The sequence below is a fragment of the Aspergillus piperis genome (assembly GCF_003184755.1).
Source record: "Aspergillus piperis CBS 112811 unplaced genomic scaffold BO85scaffold_13, whole genome shotgun sequence".
In the NCBI taxonomy this organism is placed as follows: Eukaryota; Fungi; Ascomycota; class Eurotiomycetes; order Eurotiales; family Aspergillaceae; genus Aspergillus; species Aspergillus piperis.
The window spans coordinates 864,970-891,992 of NW_020291603.1; the positions used below are offsets into that span (position 1 = coordinate 864,970).

General features: G+C 49.8%; 9 protein-coding genes across 9 annotated transcripts; 4 read left to right on the forward strand and 5 right to left on the reverse strand.

Annotated features, from left to right (window-relative positions):
- Window positions 1-4,684: 4,684 nt before the first annotated feature.
- BO85DRAFT_489690 (alpha-arrestin) lies at window positions 4,685-6,289 on the forward strand (the record flags this gene model as incomplete). Its single annotated transcript, XM_025663620.1, has 1 exon — window positions 4,685-6,289. One exon carries the CDS (start codon window positions 4,685-4,687, stop codon window positions 6,287-6,289), a length of 1,605 nt encoding a protein of 534 aa, XP_025514222.1.
- Window positions 6,290-7,850: 1,561 nt separating this feature from the next.
- BO85DRAFT_64377 (integral membrane protein TmpA) lies at window positions 7,851-9,655 on the reverse strand. The gene has a single exon (XM_025665556.1). The coding sequence runs from the start codon at window positions 9,426-9,428 to the stop codon at window positions 7,959-7,961; it is 1,470 nt and encodes a 489-aa protein (XP_025514223.1). The 5' UTR covers window positions 9,429-9,655; the 3' UTR covers window positions 7,851-7,958.
- Window positions 9,656-11,607: 1,952 nt separating this feature from the next.
- Window positions 11,608-12,531, forward strand: BO85DRAFT_64298 (uncharacterized protein). Its single transcript, XM_025665554.1, has 2 exons — window positions 11,608-12,063; window positions 12,191-12,531. The coding sequence occupies exons 1-2, from the start codon at window positions 11,717-11,719 to the stop codon at window positions 12,291-12,293; spliced, it is 450 nt and encodes a 149-aa protein (XP_025514224.1). The 5' UTR covers window positions 11,608-11,716; the 3' UTR covers window positions 12,294-12,531.
- A 238-nt stretch (window positions 12,532-12,769) lies between these two features.
- On the forward strand, window positions 12,770-14,895 carry afeA (adenylate-forming enzyme AfeA; the record flags this gene model as incomplete). Its single annotated transcript, XM_025658744.1, has 3 exons — window positions 12,770-13,078; window positions 13,317-14,449; window positions 14,508-14,895. The coding sequence occupies 3 exons, from the start codon at window positions 12,770-12,772 to the stop codon at window positions 14,893-14,895; spliced, it is 1,830 nt and encodes a 609-aa protein (XP_025514225.1).
- Window positions 14,896-18,973: 4,078 nt separating this feature from the next.
- On the reverse strand, window positions 18,974-19,908 carry BO85DRAFT_439992 (uncharacterized protein; the record flags this gene model as incomplete). Its single annotated transcript, XM_025658745.1, has 2 exons — window positions 18,974-19,398; window positions 19,620-19,908. 2 exons carry the CDS (start codon window positions 19,906-19,908, stop codon window positions 18,974-18,976), a joined length of 714 nt encoding a protein of 237 aa, XP_025514226.1.
- Window positions 19,909-20,506: 598 nt separating this feature from the next.
- On the reverse strand, window positions 20,507-21,201 carry BO85DRAFT_450957 (uncharacterized protein). Its single transcript, XM_025660490.1, has one exon. It carries the CDS (start codon window positions 21,163-21,165, stop codon window positions 20,791-20,793), a length of 375 nt encoding a protein of 124 aa, XP_025514227.1. The 5' UTR covers window positions 21,166-21,201; the 3' UTR covers window positions 20,507-20,790.
- A 900-nt stretch (window positions 21,202-22,101) lies between these two features.
- Window positions 22,102-23,705, reverse strand: BO85DRAFT_439994 (ferritin-like domain-containing protein; the record flags this gene model as incomplete). Its single annotated transcript, XM_025658746.1, has 2 exons — window positions 22,102-23,127; window positions 23,184-23,705. 2 exons carry the CDS (start codon window positions 23,703-23,705, stop codon window positions 22,102-22,104), a joined length of 1,548 nt encoding a protein of 515 aa, XP_025514228.1.
- Window positions 23,706-24,684: 979 nt separating this feature from the next.
- BO85DRAFT_400717 (SDR family NAD(P)-dependent oxidoreductase) lies at window positions 24,685-26,289 on the forward strand. The gene is made up of 2 exons (XM_025657133.1): window positions 24,685-25,036; window positions 25,095-26,289. Exons 1-2 carry the CDS (start codon window positions 24,964-24,966, stop codon window positions 25,922-25,924), a joined length of 903 nt encoding a protein of 300 aa, XP_025514229.1. The 5' UTR covers window positions 24,685-24,963; the 3' UTR covers window positions 25,925-26,289.
- On the reverse strand, window positions 26,160-27,023 carry BO85DRAFT_374962 (isopenicillin N synthase family dioxygenase; the record flags this gene model as incomplete). Its single annotated transcript, XM_025656148.1, has 1 exon — window positions 26,160-27,023. A coding segment is annotated over one exon (864 nt), but the record flags the coding sequence as incomplete, so codon positions are not given.

Genomic DNA, 27,023 nt, shown 5'->3' on the forward strand with positions numbered 1-27,023 from the left:
AAACGTAAACACAGACGTCGTGGCAATTCTCAGTCGGTCTAGGCAAATAGAACAAGTAACTTGAGCGACGATATCCGAGACCATCGGGCCACCGTTAGTCATGGAATATATTGTTTTGTGTAGGAATGGCGGTAAAAAGTGGATAGCATCAACCTGAGCGGACGGCAGGTACGGCGTCAACCAAAGACTGCAAGTGGTGTACCCACGGACCGATCTGACTTCCGTCGAGGACCTTACCGGGCAAGGGAATTGGGGGACAACGGCAGTCGCCGAAGTCCTGGGACCAGAATGGTGTAATTCCCGCTAAATCCTCATTTAGTGAGTGATTTAGCTCGTCCAGAGACCTTGGAGGAGAAAGGAGAGAAAATTCTGAGGCGCTAGTGCCATGGTGAAGAGTCATCGCATGGAGTCCGCCAAAGCTAACCATGAAAAGAGAGCCGGGCCGGTGGACAAGCCCCGTTCGAGAAAAACGGGGGGGGGGGGGGGGTTGCGGCGTACCGCTAGTCCGCTACATGCCCTCATCCACCTTTGGGAGGGGTTTCCGCGGAAAGACCCAATGGAAAGGGCGCAACGGTAAACATGGCCTTGCACCTTGCAAGAAAACGCTATAGTATTCGTAGTTGGCATCATTAATATGACCATTCACTGCTACTACTACCTGTTTTGCAGCTGCATAAAATGGGTCCAAGCTTCTGCACATCCAAGCTGGAAGGGGTTTCATGAAGCCGTCACGGCACTAGTCCAGAAGATGGCGGTTAATAACGCAACCGCCGTGCGTGCTCGGGCAGGAGTAGTAGAAATCCCTCATCTAGATATCTCCTGCTGGGTGAAACTAGGCGATTGGCAAAAAAGAACCTAGCACTCACGAGGAATGTGGTCATATTCTGTCGGAGTTGGTTTGTTGTCGATCGCCATATAGCAAACAGATTCGTATTATAGAGCAAAGACTAGTCTGGATGGTGACTTTCATGCAATTGGGGAATCATATTCGGAGTAGGAGTATTCAATGAGTGAAGGAAGGTCACCGGATGCAATCTTCACGGTCTGATCATCAGGGTATTGCGCAATGGACCAAGATTCTAGTGCATGCACCTGCGTCGGCGCTTCCCCAAGATTAACTGGATGTAGAAGAATTTAGGAGCATCAGCTGGAGGCGGCCCTTGCCGACTCAGATATTAGCCTGATACGGTCAGTGTCAATTCTCTAACATCCCCATATATGACAAGCCAGCGATCATATAACATGAGCCGACCAGGACTGTGTAGATGAGGCTTGGCGGGTAACACTGAGGCTAAAATCCTGTATAGTAACATCCGAACTCGTGGCGTGATCGAATCGGCCATCCGTGGCCGTCAGCGACAAGATGTGCCGAAACTCTCAGGAAACCGGGACGGTCAAGCCGACAGCTGGAGGACCATCAGGGTGAAAAGTCAGCCAAGGTACCTGGATCGTCAGAGGTCAGACCGATCATTTCACATTGCGCATGCTGTCGTCCTGGCAGCTCAATGGGTGGTGGTGAAACTGTTAGGTAATGGGTATGGCGGCAATGGGTAGTCATTCGTCAGAACGTCAGAACTGTCCCTGGCCAAGTCACAACGCACGTTGCTTTAGTCTAGAACTTCAACATTAGTAGTGAATATCATATGTTAACTACATATTACTTTTGGATATTATTTCCCAATTCAATCGTTGTTTTCTCACGCAACCCTCATACTATCCTACGAAGGCTAACTAACCACCACTTTCATCTACACCGACCGACCGGCAACTGCAGCCGGATGATGTGATGCCCCGCATAGAACGGAAATTTTCAGCAGTGCGGGGAAAAAGGCGAACCTATCGCCTTGCAGTGAGCAACAACGGAATCTTCCTCCTGAGCAAAGGGGTCCCTGTTAGCGCCGTCAAAACCATCGTGAGAAACGAGGAGAGCCTGCAGCCAGCTTCGTCATTCAGGTTCTCAGTGCCTGAGCCCGAGCCCTTGACAAGCCACTCAACCAAGTCTCATCCGAACAGGGTACCGCTGTACCGCGCGGGTGGAAAAGGGAAAAAAAAAAAGGCACATGTCCTAATCAAGATTTTTATTTTCTCTTCGAATTTGCCTTTGACATTTTAGTCTCCTTTTTTTTCTCCCTTTGGCCTTGTCGGGATGTGGAACCTGGCCGAGCTGTAACCTCACGACTTAAGAGGCGCTGCAATGGAATAAAAACTCTGCAAAGAATTTTTTTGATTATTTCCCAAAAGGTTCCCATTCCGTACGCAAAACATCTGGTTCTGATGGGACTAGCGTCTTCCTCCGTCCGCGGATTCAGCGCCTCGTTGGCTCAAAAAGTGCAAGCGGCATCACGGATCCAGAGGATCTCCAATTAGTGTCGCAACGTGTTGCGGTATGGTAATGTATACCCGCGTCACGGTGCCGGTCACCGCTTGTACGCGCAAAACTTGCGCCAGACCGCCTTGCAACTGTTCAGAATTTCGGGCTCTCTCTGCCACTATATGACGCCACGTGATGGTTTGATGACGGCAGCTGACCTTCCTGAACGAGCAAAGAAAGCGCCCTTTTTGTCAGGTGTCTTTACGGGTTCAGGTCCCGGCTGCCGTCTTGGACGGATATTCGGTGCCGGAAACACTATGTTGACAGACTGACTTGTCATGCGTCTTTGTCTTCCATCTCTGCATCGCTCATCAGGCACCACATCAGGAATTGGCTCTCTACTACTGCTGTTAATAGAGTACGTACTATGGTTGTCGTGGCAGGCCCTGGGCCCCCAACTATACAACGGCCCAATCAAATTGTGGCCTGACCTGGAGGGGAATACTGTCTAGAACCTTAGTCAGCCCCATCATCCTTGGTTCGGATCTCCAACAAAAGGGCATGACAACATCACTGAGCAATTTGGCATGATCTCGAAGCCCGATCATTAGGGCCACGAGTTCATTCTGAATAATCACTAGTAGTTATTGCGTCAAATCAACACCGCCTCTCTACGAATACGCGCCTGGGTCACGCAAACATTCGCGAGCGAACGATCGACAGCCAGGGGAGGGACTACGTTCCGGGCCCAGGGACAGCCAGACTAAGTCCATTTTCTATGGGGTAGGAGTGAGTCACTGCGCACGGCCTCGACGGAGGGACATCGGAGAGCTAATCATCATGCTTTGTGGCTAGCGAAGTGTTCAAGTGATGCAGCATGTTAGATTAAATACGATTTTGTTGCAGTTTCGCAATAACACACTTCATGCAGGTAGTAGCACGTCTTTCTCAGAAGCAGACTGCATGAGCCCGGACAGTATCACATGCGTTGAATTGCGAAGAGAAACAAATCAACCTGTAAGTAAGGCGTGTATGTTGCGCTGATGTCGAAACAAATACTAGCATCCGTAGGATTTAGCCGAGGACAAGACTATCTGACGCCTTGATTTTTGCCATACATTTGATTATTCAGAATCACAGATCCGGGGTTGGGGTCAGACTGCGGATAGATGACATTGACATGAGACTGTGAATGATCAGCCCCAAGTTGCCATAGGCTGACGAGTCCTTGAATATTCTAGAATTGAGTCGATGGCATCTATTGTGAAGTCCACCGTGGGGACACATTAACCACTGATGATGAGTCCCCAGATCTAGAATGTCCCATTCATTGAATGTAATTCTCCCATACAACAGGTATTCATCTAGATCACGCAAGTTGTTGTGTAAGCAACACATCGATGACAATGGTTGATGGAGCCTGTGAGCCTGTCAAACCATTCTGTTGCATGGCTCACGCTTTTCTCCTCGGGGAAATCCTTCCGCCCAGCAGCACAACAGGAACCGAATGTGTTTCTACTTTCTCAGACGCAGACGCTTTCCGCCGGAGACAGCCGTTTTGTCACGTACGGAAAGCGTAATGTAAGGCCCACGATGACGCTTTTTCTGCCGGGCCCCACTCAACCTCCATCGTCCGCCCGATGAGATGGAGCCCTGAAGGTGGCCAGACCAGGGAATGAATGGCACCTGTTACATGCGGTGGGAACGTCCTAGAAGAAACCATACTAAAAAAAGGGCGAATTTGGAAAGTAAAAACTCAGGAGTAGAAAATTCGATTTTTTGAGGTAGTCCTCTTTTTTTTTCTCTCTTGGGGAAATATATCTGGTTTAAAAAAAATAAAAAAGCTTGTTGCGTTCATTCAAAGGCAGCTGCTCTCCCACTTTTATTCTTCCCTTCTTGATTCTTCTGGTTCTGTCACACCCAATTCATCTCATCTTCCCTTCACCATCCCATAGCATTTGAACCCAAGTGGTGACTTCAACTATACCACACTGCCCATTGTATCCTCCGTACCGGTGCTTGGATACTCTATCATCCTGACAGCAACATCTAGAAGAACGTCAACAATACCACCACACCACAACTGGATTATGTACTTGGTCGTCTACCACACATCGCAACTCTACCAATATCGAAGCACTTCCTAAACAATCACTTCCTAAGTTATTGTTCAACAGCGTCTACATATTCAAGCTCTAGTCTTCAAACTATCTCTATCCCATACAGAGCAACCACCCACAGCAACCACTCACCGGAACATTTCCTCCACAGCTCAAGTAGGGCCTAGAAAGCCGGCTCTCACACGTTCTCATATCTTTTGCCCGGCACGGTTGTCTCAAACTCAAAGTGTTAGCCACTTGAACTTTTGACACCATGCCTGGCCGTCTTCTCTCCAGCTTTGTTCGCCCTTCCCTCTCTCACCACCACCACTCCTCTCACCATTCTTCCGTCTCCCACTCCAACTCCTCGTCCTCGTCGTCTGTGAATGAGATCCCACCGAACACAGTGGTCTCCAAGAAGCCGTCCACGCATGGTGCGGAAAGAGCCCGTTCACCCGAGCGTCGTCTGTCTTTCGCCGTCGAACACCTTATCCACCCCCACCGTGACCACAGCAAGGACAAGCGACGCAGCCATGGCCGGTCCTCCCGTTCCAAGGAGCGCGCCGGACAAGAGGAGATTGCCAATGCTCATGCTAAACTAGACGTCATCGTCGAATCCCCGCCGCTTGTGTGCTACGGATCCCCTGCGAACTCCACTGGTGCGCTGTTCTCGGGGCGCCTGAAGATCAGCATCTCCGAGCTGGCTGGCATGGTCACCCTGGACACTTTCGATATGCGCCTGATGAGCAGACTGACAACGAAGAAGCCTGTTTCCAGAGACTGCGCCAACTGCGCATCGCGCACGGAGGAACTGACTCACTGGAACTTCCTGACTGAGCCTCTTCATCTCAAGAATGGCGACCATGAATTCCCCTTCAGCTACCTGTTCCCCGGTCATCTGCCCGCCTCCTGCAACGGTTCGCTCGGTCAAGTCGAGTACTTCCTTTCTGCACGTGCCCACAACGTCAACGGCGAGGAATATACCTACGAGATGCCCGTGCACATCAAGCGTGCCATCCTTCCCGGAAACGACAAGTCCTCAATCCGCATCTTCCCCCCTACCAACCTCACCGGCCGCATCGTTCTTCCCTCTGTTGTGCACCCGATTGGCACCTTCCCCGTTCAAATGACTCTGAGCGGAATCGTGGACAAGAAGGAGGACACACAGACTCGGTGGCGCCTGCGTAAGATGATGTGGCGGATCGAAGAACACCAAAAAATCGTGTCCACCGCTTGCACCAAGCATGCACACAAGATCGGGGGCGAGGGCAAGGGAGTCCTCCACCAAGAGACGCGCATCATCGGCCACAACGAAGAGAAAGAAGGCTGGAAGACTGACTTTGACACCGCTGGCGGCGAAATTAGCATGCAGTTCGAGGCGAACATCAACCCTTCTTGCAACCCTGTCTGCGATCTCGAGACCCCTGGAGGCTTGGAGGCAAGACACAACCTTGTCATTGAATTGATCGTGGCTGAGGAGTTCTGCCCGAACCGGAACCCCAAGCTCATCACTCCCACCGGGGCGGCGCGCGTGTTGCGCATGCAGTTCCACCTTCATGTCACGGAGCGCAGCGGTCTCGGCATCAGCTGGGATGAAGAGATGCCGCCGGTGTACGAAGATGTGCCTGCCAGCCCGCCTGGATACACCATGCTCGATGGTGACAGCATCATGGAGGACTATCACGGATCCCCCATTCACCTGCCCGAGTATGAGCAATTGGAGCGCATGGACTCCCTTCGACTGGACAGTGACTCTACTCACTCCTCAATCCGGGGTCGCTCTCGCCTGACAACCGATGACTTGACTGCGGAACCGACGGTACCTGCAGCCAGCAACCGAGCGCCGTCTGTTGATTCCCAGAGCTCAAGACGCACATAACACCTTCAACTTCACCGTTGACTTTCCTTCATCTATTTTCTTTTCTTTTTCAACAAACCTGGACTCGACAGATGTCCATACCAAGCTACGCCGCTTACGACGTTACGATTTTTAACGAATTGGACGATTAATAAATCCTAAAGATTCGGATTCATCTCAGTTACTCTCAACAGTCACTCTCAGCAAATTGGCTTGCCATGTCCTAATGAACTCTCTAATACCAATGGCATGGAATCAAACAAAAAAAGGGGGGAATATCGGAGAAAAAAAAGTTTGTCTTTCTTAGAATTTTCATTGTCTTCTCACGGAGTGGGGAATTTTCACAGTCTGCATGATACCCATAGTTGCTACAAATCTGTCACAAACCTGGCTATTTCTTCTGTTCTGCACCTATGACCTTTTCTTGTTTGTCCTCAAAAAAATAAGGGTGTCAAGATCGCTACCAATATACCTGATTAATAGAACTAAAAGAAAAACGATAATATTTTCCTGAAATGAAGCCTCCATCCTAAACTATCTACCGTAACAATAAAGAACAACTGATCGCCCTTTAGTAACCCCATAGTCGCAAATCCTCCCCCCAAGCCAAGCCAGGTACAGTAAAGTTCCGTGTGACACAATCCGGGTAGGTACAGCTCTAATTCCCCAATTCATATCAATAAATGTCCTCACCAGTCAACAACCATACCCATACCCTTGCTTACTTATTCTTATTCTTATTCCTGTTACTCCGTAGGCTACCTTGATCTGAACTGGTCAGTTCAGGCCAGTCCAGTCGGTCCAGCCACTTCTTTTTCAATCTATTCCTTCTCTCTCTCTTCCTCTCTCCATCTTCGTAAAATGTGTGTGTGTGTGTGTCACACCAACATCAACATCTTCTGCACCCTTCCACCTACTATTCAATAATCAGGTTACAATCTCATGCACGTACCCTGATTTATTCCCCCCCTCCCGTAGTAAATAATCGCTCGTGCTACACAAGCTACCCTGTCCTGTCTCGGCCCTTTGCTCCCCCCCTGCAGATCGGATCGGTAATCTGCATGTCGTAGTGTATGTAGTACGTAGTACTTTGTTACTTTTTGTTGGGTTGGATGGTTCTAGTTGGTAGTAGTTGGGGATTGGATTGAACGAACTAGTGGTTTGGTTTGGTTTGGTTTATTTCAAAGTATTTAGTGGGATGGGGGTCCCCCTTGGATGCTACGGATGCTACGCTTACTTGCTACCTTGTTGTTGGTGAAGATAATTTTGCTTCGTTGTGTGTGTGTGTTCTTCCCTTATGTTTCAGTTCACTCATTCATCACTATTTGAGTGTAGTATGTGCACTTTGAACAAATATCGATATTCATTCACCACACCTTCGCTTTCCCGCTCTTTCTTGCCGTATTCGCCTCGCCTTGCCCTTGCCATCCCCCCCTTTTCGACCATATGTGAAACGCCATCACTCAAAGAATAAATACCATGTGTCTGCCGCGTGAACTCCTGAATACCCTTTTGCTCCTTTGGACTCCCTTTCGCATCTTTCTGCCCTCTTCGTCTTTCATCTTTCCTTGAACTCCAATAATAACTCCGGGGATATTTTCATCAAACAATAAAAAAAAGATATCACATAACCATGAACATGAGAAGAAGAAGAAAGAACAATTACATAGATGGAGGAAAGATATGCACATCATGAATCGAAAATGGGTCCATATGCATGGATCCCGTGAGATTCCAGTTCGTATACCACCTTCTTTGTGACGAATGGATTGCTAATCACGCAGACAGCCTCGGCGTCAAAATCCCGAACCATCTGTCGGATGATCGGGACCATGTCGATTCGTCCTGCCTGGTTGGTGTCGATGATGACCGGATTCGTGTCCATCTCGGACACCAGGTTCAGGATGTCCTGACCGTACGTCTTGAGCGGTGCCCGCGTCTGCCAGAGCACTCGAAGTTCTGGCCGGTTTGCATCCCCCAGGAAGGAGAGACACGGGCCGATTCCGGATCCTGTCGTTACAACCACCACGCGCTTGAAGACCCGCATCGCGTATGCGAAGCCGTTAATCAGGACCCCTCGCTTCCAGAGGTGAGTGGGTGGGTCTTGGATGCAGGCTGTCGTCCAGTCCCCGGCTTTGGACACCAACGCAGAGAAGCTTTTACCTTCTGGGTCCGGGAACGTGGCAAAGCCATGCCAGTCTTGCAGTGGGTGTCGGGATAATTGGATGCCCTTGCCGAAGTTCGTCGTGGTATGCGTGAAGTGGAGACGCACCGCATGCGAGGAGAGGTATTCGGCCCGGACGGGGACTTTGCGGAGAAGAAGCCAGGGATGGATGATTGCCACGACCGTGACCATCAAGAACCAGAACGCAGGGAGAGTGACGAGGAACCGACCCAGAGACTCGTGGTACGCCTCTTTGGCCTGGTCGGCGAAGATCATGAGCAATATCACAAAGAGTGCCACGACGAGCCATCCGGAGAACCGGTGCGTCAGCTCGAAGTAGTCGTGCCTCTTGAAGCGGAACTTCGGGTGGGCCACCACGATGATTGCCAGCAGCAGGACAAGAATAACGTATGCTAAGACAACGGGCGCAAGGGATAGAACCGACGCTCCGGTCCAGTACTCCCGAGACATCACGCCCACGAAGCCCACATACCAAACGAAAGCGGCTACGCCACATCCGCTGTGCACGCCGCCATAATGATACGCCTTGGCGGCCAGCAGACGCAACCATTTCGGGGCTGATCTTGGTATAGAGCAGACGGAAATGAAGATGGAGTTGACTACCAGCGGCTGTCGTGCCAAACCACATGCCATCAGGTTGCCGGCGGTGGCGTTGACCAGGGCTAACAGAGTCCGGTCCGTGACCATGATGGCCACGAACACGGCAACATTGGCCAGGAAGACCAAGGTGAAGAGACGACGGTAGATGTTGAGCAAGGCATACCGGATTCGAGATAGCTTCTTCACCTTGTGCTCTTGGGCTTCAAGGTCCCAGGGGTTGTTGCCTGCATGATTGTGTGAAGCCTCCACCTTTTCTGAGAGCTCATTGACTATAGTCTGGTCTGTCAATGTTGCTTCGCCTGGGCTCGGTGGGCCTGATGCACATTTGGCCGGCTGTGGTACCGACACAACGGTCTGTACTGGTGAGGATGACATGCTGACTCGGGATATTCCAAATCCGAGGACGTGAGGAGGGAGGAGGAGGGTGGGTGAGAGACAAGAAGCAGACACCCAAGAGAGGTTTATCCCAACCAAGATAGGTGGAGGAGGAGGGATGCGAGTGGCAAGGGTTGGTGTGAGGATCAGGTACAGACCGACGCAAAAGGGAAACAAGAGCAATTGCAAAAATTGGCTATACCCTAGGTAAGATCATGGCCCAACGAATGATTTGAGAGAGATGAGGTGAGGGGGTGAAGAGAGAGGATCTGACAGGCGTTCACAGTTCACCTCCGAATTGGCATTGCCGTGAGCCAACTGCGGTGAATGGGCACCTGCGTCTTTTGAATCTTTGTGGATGACGACATCTCATAACGATGCAGAAGAAGTATATTTCCCGAAGCGTGGACCTACATCGAACACCGGAGTTATCTTGGGGCTATTGTGTCTAGTCCATGTTCCCAGCAGCTGGACGCATACCGCATGCGGCATACTGTCGGCCCGTTTTCCCTCTACAAAATCCTTTTCTTTATTTTTTTTTTTTTTTTTTTTTTAATTTTATTATTTTATTATTTTCATTTTATTATTTTTTTTTTCTCTTGATTTTCATTTTTCTGATACTTCACTTTGCCGAGCCAGGTTTTTTCATGGATTTACCCACCAGACCTGAAGCCTGATACTATTGCACGGGATGGGATCCCACCCTAAATTGGTGGATTGGAGGCTGACTGCCAATGAGCAGTGAAAGATGGCATGGTGCCATTCAAGATTCAGCTCTGCATTCCCCGAATCGAGAAAGAGAAGGCCCAATGGATGGTCCCCGAAGGAGGGGGAAGTTGAACCGTGCCGCCTCAGATCCATGGCTGATGAATCTAGTGACGGTGATAACTAGATAGAAGGGTCTAGAGATTAGCATGATCCGGCACAACCAGTCCGAGTGGCTCCTGCAGGAGGGTCAGGGTTTCCCTGCCTGACGCTAGCAGGTGAAGACACTCGTGTGAGACGCAATGATGCTCGCCACGGGGGGAGGATCGTATTCTCCACCGCTGCACCGCCCGATGGGGGGTGTAAAGGTGGAGGGATGAGGCAATGGGAAAATCGATAATCGGATTATCGGAGCACGGGACACAGGATGATTGTTGAGAGGCAAGTTAGTGAAAGAAGTTGACTTGACAGGGCCCCGGCGGCAATATCCACCCACGATCCATGCAGGACGCACAGATTCCTTGCTTTTTTCCTCTTTGGGAGAACCAACTACAAAATAAGAGTCTAAGTATCGGTGGCAGACGCAGATTGCAGATGGAGCCCTGCCATGTCGCTGGGAAAGACTAGTGTGTCCCGAGGTGCTGGCCAGGCGGCCCGGTAATGGAGTCGAGGGAAGAGTGCATATGCGCCTGATAGAGCGGCAGACACACCCACAGAGAAAGAAAGAAAGAAAGAGACAAGTGATCAGAGGGTTACCCACACCGTACTACCAGCCAGGTTTCCATTAGCGGGCGGGGTACATTTCAGCGGTGCCAGGCGCGTCTTGCAGGAAAAGACGTACACTTTGGCTGCCAAAGTGATTAGCAAGACGTCAGCCTAGCATGGGTCAGGCGAGGTGGATACCAAACAGGCAGGCATGATTGCACGATGGGGGGGATGGGTGGAAGGGTGGAAGGGTGGAAGTCGAGATTGAATTGGAAGCTGAATACAAAGCCCCCAAATCCAGCAGGCTGGGGCGTCAACCATGGGTGAACGCTAGTTCGGTTCCCAAGGCGGGAGATCTAACCGGTGGGTTCAGCTGCACGAGGACATGAACTAGATACTAACCGCTCCGCCGATTCCTGAAGAGTGAAAGTGGCAAGAGAAAAAAGAGGGGAAATGAATGAATGGAACTGAGTTGGGAGGCTATACTGAATGGGGGAAGCAAAGAACGATACCAGCTTGGGACTAAAGGGAGATGCACGATCGAGAGGCTCGATGACAGGGGAGCGTGGGAGTCATCAGATCCAATGGGAAGGCAGGATGAGGAAGATTGAGTCAAGAACCGTGGTGTTCGGGCTGAAGAGATGCCCAATAATGGATTAAGTTGAGGTATGGGGAAAGAGAAACAGAGAAAGAAAAAAAAAATAAAAAAAAAAAGAGTGGAAGAGGAAAAGATGGGATGAGAAGGGAAGTTACGAAGATCATGGATTGTGGAGAATAACTTTTATTTTTTTTATTTTATTCTAATTTTTTTATTCTTTCTTTGTTTGTTTTTCATATTGTTATTTTCTCTGGAGTTTTTTATTTTCTGTTTTTATTTTATGTCTTGGGGTGTTTTTGCTTTTTTCCGCTTTATAATTTTTTTATTTCCTAATTCTTATTTCTTTTTGATATTTTGGGATTTTCTGAATTTCCGCCTAGGAAATAGAGGTGAGTTCGTCTGCATGACGGGAGCTGTTCGCTCTGGCCAAGTTACGACCCACTTCGGGATGCGATCTGAAGGACGAAACCGCGAGGGGATTAGTGGATGCTGCAATCGGCGGCTGTCATTCGATGTCTTGGGAGGAAGACGTGGGTCGGAGTGGGATCCGCGCCCCGATCTTGGAGTGAGTCTCTCTCAGGATGCGATGGAATTCCAAATTCCAAATCATGGCATTTGTTCGAAAGGGTAAGTGATGGGGGTCCAAACTGGAAAAAATAACTGGAATTAATCTGGAATTCCCTTGTCATTCCCATCCCCCCTCTCTCACTGGCACACACACTCTCTCTCTTTGCTCTAGCTCATGCTCTACTAGCTTGCTGTCGCGCTCTCTCTCTCTCACTTTCGCCGCAGGATTAGGTGTCGGTTTCATGAGCTGGTCCTTTTTATTTTCTACCCTTCGAAACTTCCCATCATGAATGGAGATATATTTATCGCCCCAGAATTCCCCTTTGCTGGATCGGGGAAATAATTCTTTCTTGATCTTTTATGATCATTCCTCGTCCAGGCCCCGACATTTGTCTACCATTACTACTTCCTACTATTACTACTACCACTTACTGCTCCTATCTGGTCCCGTCACCTTCACACTGGAAACGGGGCATGTGTGATTCGATTGATTCACATTGGACTGGACTCAACTGGACTTGATTCAACTCTGACAACACTAACTCAACGGGACTGAATTGACCCTCTTCCTTCCTCTTTGCTTCTCTCCCTCCTCCCTCCCTCTCCTGTCTTCTCATCCTCACCCTCCTCCTGTTTCCTCCTCCTTCTCTCCAACCCTTCTCCTGTTCCATCTTTAGTTTCCCACTCCTATCTTCTCCTCCACTCCTCCATATCTTGTCAATCATCCCTTCAGTTCTTGAACAAATCACCAGTCCTCTCCTCCACGATGGGTAGTCTCTGGGAGTCTCCCACTCTGGGCGATCCCTTCAACCTTACCCACCCCGACAACCACCTGGACCACGCCAACAATCATGGCATCACTCACGGTGACGGTTTCTACACCGACTTGTTGACCTTTGCCTTTAGAGGCCCAGTCCACTATGACCGGCAACAGCCAATATTCATCGACGCTGAGGACGCTACGCGATTCTTCAACGCGTTGCAGTTCGAGACTCTGGTTCGAGCGCTGATTGCTGGTCTGAAAGCCCACAATGTACAGCCGGGCGATTGTGTTTTGGTCCACCTGGGAAATAGTGTAAGTAGTCATCTAGTCATCATCCTCCCCTGACGGCCCGCTTATCAAATCCCCCCCAAACACTACTACTTACCTCGAGATCTCTCTCTCTGCCCCTCCCCCCACACCTCACCCACCCTTCCTATTCTCTGTTCTCTGATCTATTCAATTTGATTTGTTACCTGTTTCTCCATCGTGTTATCGTCATTCCCATCATGCCCCTCCATCATCCTCTTCTCACTGACTCATGGTGTGGTAGATCATATACCCCGCGCTGTTCTTCAGCATCATCGGGGCTGGCGGTGTGTTCATGGGCTCCAACGCGCGCAGCCAACCACAAGAGCTGGAGCACATTCTGCAACTGGCAGAGCCAAAACTGATCATCACCTCATCCGATGCACTGCCTACGGTGCTGAGCGTGTCAGCCGACCGTGGAATGCATCCCAGCCAGGTGTGTCTGGTGGATGAAGCTGCAGGGGATTACATCTCCCAATACTTCCTCGCCGGACCATTGGCTTATGCGACTGCCGGCGCCTCCTATCTACTACCGAGCAGTGGGGGCGGCTCTGTTGTGAACTTCGCCCACCTTCTAGCGTATGGCGAAAGTGATTGGGTGGCCTTTGATGACGAGATGATCGCCAAATCGACGCCGGCCGCCATGTTCTCCACCAGCGGCACCGGAGGCCTGCCTAAGGCAGCATACCTCACCCACCATGCCATGATCTCTCACCACCTCACCATCCAATACGATGTGCCTTATGAGGTAACTCGCTTGATGTCGCTGCCCATGTTCCACATGTTTGGTGCGCTGTGGACCCACCTATTTCCCATTCGCTATGGCGAGCCCTTGTTTGTGCTGTCGCGTTTCGAAATGAACCTGTTCATTCGGACGGTGCGCGATTTTGGTATCACCGAGACCTACATGGTCCCCGCTATGATTCACAAGTTCAATCGGTCAGCCTCGTCCGCCACTAGCTCTCTGTCCTCTCTCCGTTACGTCGGCGTTGCCGGCGCTCCCATTGACGCCGCCGCCATGCAGCGCTTCCGGGAACTGCTTCACAGTGACGCCCGTGCCTCCCAGTTGTGGGGGATGACTGAAGTGGGGGTGGTGTTCCAGAATCGCTACGGGCCTCAGCAGGCCCCCGCCGGCAGCATTGGCCGATTGTTGGAGGGCTACGAGGTGCGGCTGGTCGGACAGGACCACCAGCTGGTGCTCGAGGACAACCAGCCTGGCGAGCTCTGGGTGCGCGGGCCCGGGGTCCTCAGTGGGTACAAGGGCCGGTCAGACGCCAAAGACGCCCGAGGGTGGTTCCGCACCGGCGACGTTGCGTACGTGAGCGCCGGGCAGTTCTACATCTACGGGCGCACCAAGGAATTGATTAAAGTGCGAGGGTAAGTGGTGGTCAATTGGAAAGCAAACCCCGAAGCAAGTGCTAACCGTGACGTGCAGATGGCAGGTGGCCCCGGCGGAGGTGGAGGCAGCGCTACTCAAGCACCCGGAAATCGAGGACGCCGCCGTGATTGGGGTTACATCGCGGGACGGCAGCACAGAGTTGCCCCGAGCGTTCGTGGTGCGAGCCAAGAGCCTGACGGGCAGCCGGCTGACCGCGGACGATGTGTACAACTTTGCACGGCACCAATTGGCCAGCTATAAGGCGCTGGATGGGGGCGTGATTTTCGTGGAGGAGATCCCACGGACCGCGAGTGGGAAAATCCAGCGGTTCAAGCTATCTCAGATGAACACCTATCGGGAGATAGTGAGTAACTTGCTGGCACGGTTCAAGGGTGCTAGTATGCAGACGGTCGGGATAATGCATCCAGGGCGCATTACGGTGTAAAGGGGGGGGGTTGCTTTTTTTTTTTTCATTTCTCTTCTTGATTTTCTGTTTTCTATTTCTTCTTTCGACTTTTCTTCTTCTTTTTTTTGCGACATTTTTCTTCTTCCGTTGATATTCCGCTCTGGGAATGCCGTACATATTCGGGGGCGTTAGTGATTACGGACTAGGCTTTAGGCGTTAAGAGCAGGGTGGACGGTGGGGGAGTGACAAGGGGGATGGAGCCAGAAAAAGACGACTGGATTCGTCCATACAACTACACATACATACATACATCTGGAAGCACATAGCAAAGGCGCACAGATACATAGCATGGAGATAAAGCTAAATTAGTTAGTTAGTATCATAATGATGACCATCATGTCAGAAAGAATCTCCTACCTAATCCGGCGAGAAACCAGCCCCCCTCGTTTTTTTATTTTTATTTTTTATTTCTCTTTTTCTATTGCGCACCGTTAGTCCCAAGGGACACACACCTACAGCAGACTACAGCAGACTACAGTGAACTACGGTGTGCTACTGTATCTTCTTAACCATGACTAGTTTAGGTTCTGCGCAAGTTTCGCCCTGCACGCCCGATACCTATCCGGGTAACCCCGGAAGAGCGGTTAAATTGGGGGTGAGTGGGTGAGTGAGTGGATTAGATCATCTGTCAGTCTGTTAGGAGTGATTTCCCTTGCAGTACGTTACTCCATTGCGGTGCAGTAGCCTTCTACTTACTCACTTACTACTAGTGGATTAACATTAACATAGCAGTTATCTACCCTACTTCGTGAACTAAAGTAGGTATAGTAATGGAAGTTGTTTGAGGTGGTGTGTATCTTCGCTTAGCTGTTAGTTAGTTTATTTAGTAGTGAGCTACTTACTATAAAACTAACTAAGTGGTTGTCTGTCCAATCCTGTGGGGGAATTGGGATGGTAGCTAGTACAGTGGCTGTTTGTTTGGCACATGTTTGTGGACGTTAAGCGCATGGAGTGGGTGTGTGATACATTACACCGAAACGCGCTGGTTGGGTTTGATTTAGTTTAGTTTAATTTTCAGTTTTGAATGGGATATTTCTATCCATTGGATTGATTTTAACTCTTTAACTTTCTTTCTGTAGAGAAAAAGTAGCAATTGGATTGCGATTGTAAAAGGCCTTCCTCCCTCCGCCCAAATCTGAATTTATTTACACTCACCATCCAGTCGAGTGACATAATAAAGCAGGGTAAATGAATTACTAGTTAACTAGGATATTGTTTGCTGTCAGAACTAAATCTAGTCTTCGTTCACGAGAGGGGTAGATGGATTCTCAGTGGCTATTGTCTTTGACTCTTTTTTCTCCCGTAAGCGTGTTTGACTGGGATTATGCTCCTTCGTGATCCTTGCAAGGAGGAGAAGAAAAGAAAAGAAAATGTATAGTGTACAGTGGAGGAGGGGTCTGATCCCGGTTGTTGGGTACATATCTTACTATCTACGGTGTAGTTATCTATCTAGGTTAAACAATTAGGTATCTGCGTAGTAGTACTAACTTGATATAGCAGGAGCATCATTCCTTTTGTTTCTCATGTTTCACAGTGATCGCAATCGTGATAGGGGATCAATCTCCTCTCTGAAAGAGGGGAAATGTGGACTAACAATCCCAGGATGACCCTGTTAACAGCCAAACATGATACAAGGATGTGGTCAAAATCATAATGTGATGAAGATTATCAGTAGGGATAAAGTTTATACCTCGGTAGGGTACTACTTGTGAAGTATAGGATGTGATGATGTCTGCAGAGTATGTCAAAATGACATGTGGTACTTCTGTTATTTTTTTTATTTCTATGATCCAAGAATATGTACATATACAGTAGTAGTAAGCAATGTCGGTAGATAGATACATATGTATCTTCCTCGGCTACTAGTGACTACTTACATACATTGTACATACACGAGCTGTATCATGTACATATTCTATTACTATCACTTATGTAAATGTATATGTATATGTACATGTACATGTACCTAATCAAGTAAGTCAGCAAGCAAGCAAACTATCTATTCTAATTGTAGTAGCAATAGCATTTAATAGTCTCTACACTCATTTCTCCATAACATCGTGTTTATGGTAATATTCACATGTCTCATTATTGAACGTGGACAGCTGAAGAATTATTTTATTTTTTTCTTCTTATTTTCTTTCTCTAAGCGATAAATATAGTTCTCGTAGATAGATTGTTGTTCTCCACTAAGCTTTTCTGATCACGGAAAGAAAAAGATAAAAAAAAGAAATATGGTTCACCCAGCTTTATCTTTTCCCAGCTTCAATCCTTTTAGTTCTTTTTAAGGTTATGCTTTTTTTTCTAAGACCCAGGATATGCACTCTCGGTACCATGGTTGAGTGACTGATCCCTAATGTAAGGTGATGATGGCTTGTTGTTTACTTTTTTCCCAAATTCCCACTTGTCTTCTACCCATTCTTACTTAATGGAGTAACGTATGGATGAAGAGTCTATCCACTTAGTTGATGAATTGAAGGGATCTGATCCTAGTATCGCATACCAATTCCCGGATATTGTTAAAGTTTGGAGTTGGTGAACTTTACCATTTACCAAGTAGTTAGTGTTAACTACTTACTAACATTTGTCGCCATTTTTGGGTTGTAGCCTGATCTGGTCAGTCCTTACTTATTATTAACATTTAATGAATAAACTACAATTACTACATTTGTAGACACTACTATTCTATCTCGTGATTCATATTTTTCCGATTTTTTCACAACTCTTATCCTTATTAGGTTTCTATATCTTAGCCTCCATTCATAGTCAATCACTCACCCTTTCGTTTAGATTAATAATCTATTTTGATCAAGTAAACCCGACTAAACTCCGTCTCTTCCTCCGATGGAGAGAGATAAAGAGGTATTACACACGTAACTACTTACCTACGTACTCCGTAGGTCAGACAGTTAATAATAAATCTAAATGACAGGTGTTAACTAAACAAGCCCTCCTTACCCAATCGTAATCTCCTTTTCATTTATTCCCGACCAGGGTCTTGTCTGTCTCGAAATGACATGACATTCAATCCCCGCCGCTTTGCGACACTTTACTAATTAACTAATTAAACTAGCGTGATCCGCTAAATCACAAGGTAAGTCAGTCAGTCAGTCTATCTCGTGTCTTTGTTCTACCGATGATACATAACAACATACTAATCCCGATCGACAAGACAAAAGTACAAGATGGATAGATGGATGGATAGATCGCGATATAAACAACAAGAGAGCAATGAAAGACATCTTCTCCACACCGATCAAATCAAAAGAAATATATTTTCATGTTGCTGTATCCAGAAAAGGAAATAAAAAGGGATCTCCTAACCCGAAAACTGAGGTTAAGTTGAGTCCGGCCCGTACTAGTGTCGCAATAGTTTGGAGTCCTGCCCTGCCCACTTTTCTTTCTTTCTTTTCTCCTATCTTCCATTCGTTTTCTGAACCCTGGACTAAACTGCTTAGTGGTTCAGCGGCTACCTCACTATTCTCTGGACTAAAGTAGGTTGGTACTAAACTAAGTCTATCGCATGGCTTGGATGAGGTTTTCAGCTCTGCGCCACACACACACGGACACTCTGCTCTGTCTTGCCACAGTGGGCTATCACTAATATGGTGGGTTCTTTGCGATAGTGTTTGGTTCTATCTTTTTCTATCTTGGGTTATTGTGGTGCTGGATGATGCTTTCTATCTCTCTCACCAGGCTGAAATTCGAGTGCTTTCCATCTACCTACTATCGGCAATCTCTGTACGATCTACACCCTCCAGCCGGTTTGTATCTCGGAGGAATGGATGGATCGATGATGCCATGACGACACCACCACGGCCCAACTCACTAGTCTCTCGCAAGCCCAGCGCCGCCTCGTGGGCGGAGGACTAACTATCCAACTGTGGCATACAATCGCTTCGATGAGGATGATGATCGATTGGATCGCGGGACAATCCGATTGTCATCCACTTCCTCCTCCTCTTTTTCCTCTTTTTCCTCTTTCTTTCCCCCGCCGGCAGTCCGCTTGCGGAAGGTTACACACCATCGGCTGTCAACCAGTTTGGATCCGTCGCGACTATTGAACCGGATGGACGGTGTTGCTTTGTCGGAATCTCCGGCTTTTCTCTCCATGTCTTTGCCCAACAGGGTTGTTGCTCCTATCGCCATCGTTGGGCTGGTCACCGCTAGGATCGCGAATCAGATCTTGGATCGACCTATTTTCGCCCATCCATGGGGCGATTGCCTTGGCTTTCCCTGATAATTTTCCGCCAAGGTTGTAGTAATAGTAGTAGTAGTAAACCTTCGAAGACTCAGCTGTCCTGTTCTCGCCTTGATTGAGATTCGAATTGATCCGGCTGAGGTTCATGTTTAGCACGGGTGGCACCGTAGCAGAGCCTCGCCATGGCGCATCCTCCACACTTGGCCCCAAGCCTGACATCCGTCCGCTGATCGGCATGTCATTGCGGTTGGGGGGAGGGAGTGGGTTGGACCCGCGCATCACTGGGTCATGATTATCCTTTCCCAACAATCCCAAGGTGCACAAGGGAGGGGAAGAGGGAGTGGACACCGGACAGGATCTCTCTGCAGCTTGCACCCTCGCCCTCAACTCTTTTCTCAATGAAAACTGCACGAGAGAGAGAGGCTGCGCCGGGGACCGCAACGTGCAGGTCATGTGACAGGGCCAGTGAACTAGCTGCAGCCACTAGAAGAATTAGACAGACGCCATGTCATGCCAGTCCGGATTTCCTGGACCACCGCCTGTTCGTAAGCTCCTGCTTCCCTCTCGCCGTCGGTAATATTCTCCCGGTCCAGTTTGTGCCCTGGCTTCATCGCCGCCGCCCCCAGCCTGGCTCTTCTGGCGGTCTCTCCGGAAACGACCACCACGCATCCAAACGGGTCATCCTGGCAGCTGCTGCCTGGATCCTGGCGGCCCCCAAGGGGTTGCATTATGGAGTAGACACTAGTCGCAACGGTCTTCCCACTCGACTGCATTGCCACGTCGACCGACATGGTCTAGGAGGGGTAGAAGCACGATTGACATCCATGTTCGCAATGATGGTGGTCATGCTTTCAAACAAACCCCGAGTCGAGGATCTGACCGAGTATACTTCGTAGTGAAGAAAGGGAAGAGCGTTGTTGGCGCGGTTTCGGGATTCACTGATCCCCGATGTCAAGACCGTTAATTGTCCAAGATTTTTATTTATTATTTCCTTTTTTTGTCGTAGTTTCTTTGTTCCCCTCTTCATCTAAGGTTCTCCAACTCTATCCACTTGATTCAGGTCATGTTCCATGTTCACATGCGACCGGGATTCCAAGATTCGAGTTAAAGAAATGCCGTCCAGGATAGCCTATCGTTCATAACCGGAAGTCCGGCGGGTCATTCATGGCCCAGAAGCAGATACTCATCAGCAGCTGTCGTCACCGACTTCTGCACCGTACGTGCGTGATGAAGCAACCGACGTTGTACAACATCAAATGTGATTGAGTTTGCGACCTCCCAGCCTTCGTCAACTCAGTGGCGGTAAAGATGGCGGTAAACCAGGAAAAGATAGAACAGAATAAAAAAAAAAAAAAAAAAAAAAAAAAAAAAAAAAAAAAAAAAAAGGAACGACATTGTAACTAGGTGTCTGTAGTGACGTGATAGTGTCTGCTCCAAGAGAGGGGATATCCTAAAAGCCCGCCACTGGCATGGTGCAAGTCCGCCGCCCGACCGGTGCTGCTGGTGCATATCGAGCCATCATAACCGAGGCGCCGGCGCAGGTCGAGTCCCAGACCAAAGCATGTCTGTTGTACTAGGATGCAGTTCCTTCCATCCTAACGGACGCGCAAATCGCGCGATCCGGGCGTTGATCGATAATCTCACTCAGCGTTGTTTGCTCTGCTCCGCCTCGATCAGAGTATCCCGTAGCCTTTCCACCATACCCCCCATGCCAATGGCCCCAACGCCCCGATAACGGCTGCCCCAAACGGTATCTCCCAAATGCTCCAGATCCATATTGTCCCGATGGCGGGCGCCCCCCTCATCACCGCGTAGTATGGTTCGTCGTTGGTTATGACCATCAGCTTACAGCCAAGAGCGACCGCCATCGGCAGGAACACCATGGTACGTAATGCCGGAGGAAAGAGCAGTTTTCGGAAGAATTCTAACGTCAGTTTCTCGCTGTCCCAGGGCAGAAGCGAGACCGTCTCGGTGGACTTCAACCTGCCAGTGCTGCCAATGAAGGAGACGACGTGTCCGTGAGCAAGATGGACCAGCAGGGTCAGCATCGGAAAGGCCACGAATACTGATTCGCGGATGAGGTGGTCTAGTTCGATGGACTCGGCATATTGATGGGCTGCGAGGTACGCGAGGGTCAGGTGGAGGGTGGTCAGGGGGACTGAAAGCAGGAGAGTGTCGATGACGGGCGGGATAGGATGGTCGGACTCTTCAGGTTCGTCTTCTTCCTCCTCACTGGATGCCGTTTCGTCCGTGACTTCTTCAACTCGCCTGATATCCTGCCCGTTTTTAACCGCCGCGAGCTCCGATGCGTTGAGGCCGGAAATGTCTCCGGTCGTGGGGTCGATGGTCACAAACCGGGGACTCGAGTCAGGAGTCCCAGTCGGGGCGTTTGCCTGGCCTAGAAGTTCGCTTTGCCGTTCAGATATAATGTCCATCAAGGTCTTCTCCTTGCTCTTCGCGGGATTCGGTGCAGGGCGCGCGAGGGGGATTGAGGAGGGATCGAACGTGTCGCTGTCGACAGTTGTCGCTGCTGCCGCTGCTGCTCGTCGCTGTTTCCGGTTCCTCGGACCTTCCATCGTGCGGAGTTCTGTAGATGTGCGTAGCTAGTTATTGGCGAGAAAAGGGGCGATGGTTCGCGACAGAACGAGAAGCAGGGGTTGTCTCAGGTGAAGCCCAGGTGTCAACTTGAAATGATGTATCACCGCCGGAGTTAAGCGGGGTTAGCCGTCCTGGTGGGCTGCCCGTCTACACTGTAACACAATATAGGTTAACCTTCAACCACGTTTTCATTAGTACCTAAGTAGAACCCTAGATTAAGAACTAATAGAATTACAAACGGTTCAGCAGCATAGTTAAGACATGAAATTTTCCTTTCCCTGTCAAAAACCAAATACATCATCAGAATGAAGCATCTCGCGAGGAATCACACGTCAAAAGCATGCCTTCCCTGCTAAATATACCCTCCAAGCCATACTTCCACTCGTTTAGCCCGACTGGTAGAGAGCCGGCCCAGCGACCACATGAGGGTTAATCATGGTGATGTTGAACGGGGTCACGTAGAGGTTCGTATCAGTAATGGCAATGAACATGGTGCCATTAACGGCGGGATCACCTGCGTAGGTCTCAACGTTGGGCTGAATAGTCGATCCAGATCTCGAGCCATTGAGCGTCAACTCAGAGTAGGTCACGTTCAGCTGCGTCACCCACGCCACGTACTTCGGCGCTCCAGCGGTAGTCGAGGTCACGTAGCTATTGTTCGGCCCAACAGGCTGTCCTGGAGCATCCCAAGACAGGAAGACTTCCCGGCCAGGGAACGACAGAGGGTTTGTGCGGTTGTGGGTGATTGCAGGGGAGCAGTTAATACCCACGGCATCATTGTTCTGGCAAGCTTGCGAGCTGGGGACCGCCGTGCTGTTCAGCACGTTTGTGCCATTGGTGATAGTCTCCCTCCAAGCATCAGCGCCGTTGATACGAACCGGGTTCGGCTGGTTGAGGATTGAGAGGGCTGGGAAGTTTTGCCATGCGAGGCGCGTCTGGCCTTCTGGGCAAGAGGCAATATACGGAGCAAGCAAAGTCCAAGCCCATGACTGAGGAACACCGACCTCGAACCAGACTGGCATGGGGAAGAGTCCCTCGAACTGCCTGAAGATCATTTGCTGGCGAGCCTCCGTGGTGATGGACAAAGTGAGAAGAGTCGCTGCTTCGCGCGAGTCCAGATGGGACAAGAACCCATACACACCAGCCTCACCGAAGCGTGTAAGCTTCTGGCAGAAATCCAAGAACTCGTGAACTGTGGTATAAGGGTAGACATAGTTGCACTGTCTGGGTGCCTCTGCGCCCAAGATGTTGGTCAACATGGTCGCATGGCCGACTTCCTGATCCGCCATGAACTCGATCAAGAAACGATCCTCCGCTGTCAACCCCGCAGCAGTGAAGTCGTCAACAGAGAAGCGTGCCAGTCCATCATGGAAGAGGTCGAGCTCGATGTACTCTTGGTACAACGCAAGGGCCTGACATTATGTTAGCAGGAACAGAAAGCTGTGGAAAGAGCCAAGTGAACACTCACCAAAGATTCGTAGTCAAAGTCACTCTTTGCGTTATAGACAGGGGTAGTCCCATTCGTTCCCACGCCCCCTGCTGGGATATAAGGTCCAGGCTCGGGGCTATGAAGCTGACCATCACTAGGGTAGGTGGTAGCCTCCGGAGGAATGCCCAAGGGGGAAATGCCAGGGCCGATAGGGCCAAGAGTGAGTGCCCCAGTCGTTGTCGGTACCCCAGTGTACGGAGTGTGGGCCTGGGTTGTGGAATATGTCACGACAGGCGGAGGAGCTACAGCCGCAGGGGCAGTAGGAGCTGTAGCAGGGGCAGTGGCAGGAGCAGTTCCAGGGGCAGTTCCAGGGGCAGTTCCAGGGGCAGTTCCAGGGGCAGTTCCAGGGGCAACACCGGGAGCAGTCGCATTACTAGGTGCGATGCCAGGCGCAACGCCCGTCGCATTCCCGACTTGCCGAGGAATGTTGAGGCGGGGATATGCCAGACTCAAGGGCAAGGAGCCCATTGAGCCAAGCAAAATCAAACGATATAAAGTCATGCTGATCAGCGGTTGTATTCCAAAAAGTTAAAACATCCGCAACTTGTTGAAACCTGAAAGCTCGACAGGCACCCAGCAGGTACATAAATACGTTCATAGCCAGCACATCGTGCTCGTCATGTCACCTCCCATTTGTGACGCAATCGGGCAATCATAGTACTCACGACTGTCTGCAACGGAGAACATATCCACTCGGTTTGTCGAAACAGGAATTTTTGTTGGAGTGCGGATGCGCGTGGATGTAACCTTCTCATCATCCATGACCCTCACGGAAGGCGACGGAAATATGGAACACAATAAAGCTCACACCGCAGACCCACCATGACTGACTTCAGGGAAAGAGAGATATGAGGTATTTCTGGTTAAGCCCCAAGACTTCGAGAAGAACGCTTGGGGTGCGAACGGTACGGTTGTCATTACACTCAAGCCACCCCGCGTGGCTTTCAAGAATGCATACGGGTTGGACAGACGACTAGAACGACCCCTGTAAGGAACGGATCAATGTGCCTTAGTAATTGCCCAGGGGGAAAGTAAGATGTATCACGTAAGGAAATTTTGTAGCCTATCACCGTCCCAGACGCCGGATTCAGGTCTCGTGGAGTGCCTGAGGATGCTCTAGAGATGTGTCAGTCTGAAACCAGCATTCCATTCGATACGACAATCACTTTACTTCGCAACAAAGAATACAATATGTAGACCCAGTCGACTTACCCACAATATGCCAGACATCCGATGGTGAGCTTGGTTAATGGATTTGCTACATGGTTGGACGGAAGTGATATCCAACGGAATGACAGCCCGGCAAGGTAGCAGTTACCGCGCGAGGTATGGATGGCTGGAGATCAGCTGTTTCCGGTCGTGCCCGATATCAGCGCCCAATTACTATTGCAGGTAGCATGTCACCATTGTTGCTCTTGCGATGGCAGGTGTCATGAATATAGCCAGTGCCAGTCGTGAGCTTGCGCTGAGGGTATGCTGCTCGCGGAGATGGTTTTCACTTTGCAAGTTGACCACTTACCGGGGCCGCTCGAACTTAGGGCATGCAAGATAGCTAATATAGAAATAACGGCAAAAGCAGGTTTCACAAAGTTCAATCAGCATCATTTGACGCCGTCCCCCACGGTGATATGCCTGATTGAGCCAGTTGCATCGCCCTCTACAAAACCCGACTTTTTGCGGTGAACCTTTGTCCTTCTCATGCATTTCTTCACGATCGCATCTGTAAGAAAGGGAATAATACTTTTTGACAGTACTGAACATGTCGCAATTCAATGCTGCCCAGTTGTTGTCGGTCGAAGGACTGGTTGTCGTCTTAACCGGTGGTGGCACAGGTAAGCTGAGCCCCTTACCGCCGCAAAGTTCGTGTGACTGACTATTTTTACCCTCCAGAATTGGGCCGTTCAACAGCCCTTGCATTGGCCGAAAATGGTGCCGCAAAAGTCTTCATCCTTGGCCGTCGAGAAGACGTTTTGCAAGAGACCGTGTCTCTTGGCAAAAAAGACACCATTATTCCAGTCCAGGCGGATATAACATCAAAAGAGTCTTTGCAGGCAGCCTATGAGACTGTCGCAGCACAGACAGATTATGTCGACCTACTCATCGCCAACAGCGGCTATGGAGGCCTGCCAATGGCACCGCCAAAGCCAAAGCCGGACGGGTCAATCCCAAGTCTTGCTGAGTTCCGAGATCATCTGTGGTCCTCCCCAGAAGAAGATTTCGGAAAGCTCATGGATATCAACGTGAAAGGGACGTTTTTCACGGTTGTTGCATTTTTGTCTCTGCTCAACGCAGCAAATGAGAGAAGACCGGCTCCCGCAATGGACGAACTCCCAACACCAAAGGCACAGGTTATCATAGTTGGTTCGGTAGCCGGTCATTTTCGAGTCGTGCCTTATAGCATCGCATATAATATCTCCAAGGGTGCGGTGCATCACCTAATCAAGACACTGTCCAACATTCTCACACCGTACGATATCCGTGTGAATGGTATAGCACCGGGATTGTTTCCTTCTGAGATGACGAAGACAGCGTTTGGAATCACCAAGTCATCAGCCATGGATGGTGCTTTTCCCAAGAGTGAACTGCCACCCGGTCGCGCTGGTCGCCATGAAGAGTTTGCAGGCTTGGTCCTTTGGATGGCTAGTCCCTCTGGGGCATATGCCAATGGCAATATCACAATCATCGATGGGGGTTGGCTGAGCACGTTGCCAAGTTGTTAGGTACCCGACACCGAAGACTGACACTGAAACAGAACACGATGGCACGTATATACATATACTCTCATTGAGCTAGAAAGTAACTTTCATGCATAACCCATTACAAGATGCTATATGCTCTGAAAGAAATTGTCAAATACGATGCCTAGACCCGCTGAGCATAATATTAATTCAATAAACGCGACCTGCAGCCACAAGAAGTATGCCATGTGCCGTGCAGCGTTTTGAAACGAAGCTTTTATATGGTTGCTGTAAGTCGTTGCACCAGATAATCGCCCGTGGTTATTCCAGGATACTTTGCAGGACGTGTCTCCTCTTCGAAGGTTCCAGGAATAGCCTCAATAAATTGGTTCATGTTGGGGTTGCAGAAGTATGCAATGCTGTAGCGATCAGGGTAAACAACCGAATCGTTCTCTTCCTCCCCGACTGCTGTCGGCGGCTCGACAACTCGGTGTCGCGTACTTTTGATGATGTCGTTGGACCAGCGAGCCAGCAAATCGCCAGCATTAATAACCACGGTGTCGGCGATGGGGGTCACATCCACAAACGTGCCCTTGGGACTACGAACTTGCAGTCCCCCGCGGCTATCTTGAAAGAGAAGCGTGATAGAGCCATAATCGCTATGTTCACCGGCTCGAACTTGTCCCGGATTTTGCTTGAAGACCTCCTTAGGCACGGAAGGATAATGCAGCAGGCGAAGGTTATTGTCGCCCGCATCCACATAGGCATCAAAGAAGTGCTCTGGCAAGTTCATGCCCAGTGCAATAGCCCGCATGACCTCCGTGTGGAGCGACTTGCACATGTCAAAGAACGACAACATCACTTGCTTAAAGTCTTTCCCTTCATCATCGATGTGGTCGGGCCACCGATTAGGAAAGCCATCCACACCTTCCCGACCGATTTCCATTGTCTCCTTCAGGTCGGGAGTGGTTCGAGAGACCCCCTCCACGTCATCGACCGTGCTTAGCTTCTCTTGCCCAGTCTTGACGTATCCACGGTTCGACTGTGGGGTAGTCCAGCACAGACTATCTTTTTGATCCTGCGATCGACCGAAGAAGCGACCTGAAGAGCCAAATACACCGGAGACAACGGAAGGAGGAAT

Bases quoted from the DNA above. Each gene is read 5' to 3' on its own strand.
- BO85DRAFT_64377 (XM_025665556.1), bottom strand. From the start codon at position 9,428: ATGTCATCCTCACCAGTACAGACCGTTGTGTCGGTACCACAGCCGGCC.
- BO85DRAFT_64298 (XM_025665554.1), top strand. From the start codon at position 11,717: ATGTCTTGGGGTGTTTTTGCTTTTTTCCGCTTTATAATTTTTTTATTT. The intron at 12,064-12,190 runs GTAAGTGATGGG...ATGCTCTACTAG, and splicing joins CATGGCATTTGTTCGAAAGG to CTTGCTGTCGCGCTCTCTCT.
- BO85DRAFT_450957 (XM_025660490.1), bottom strand. From the start codon at position 21,165: ATGCTGACCCTGCTGGTCCATCTTGCTCACGGACACGTCGTCTCCTTC.
- BO85DRAFT_400717 (XM_025657133.1), top strand. From the start codon at position 24,964: ATGTCGCAATTCAATGCTGCCCAGTTGTTGTCGGTCGAAGGACTGGTT. The intron at 25,037-25,094 runs GTAAGCTGAGCC...TTTACCCTCCAG, and splicing joins CTTAACCGGTGGTGGCACAG to AATTGGGCCGTTCAACAGCC.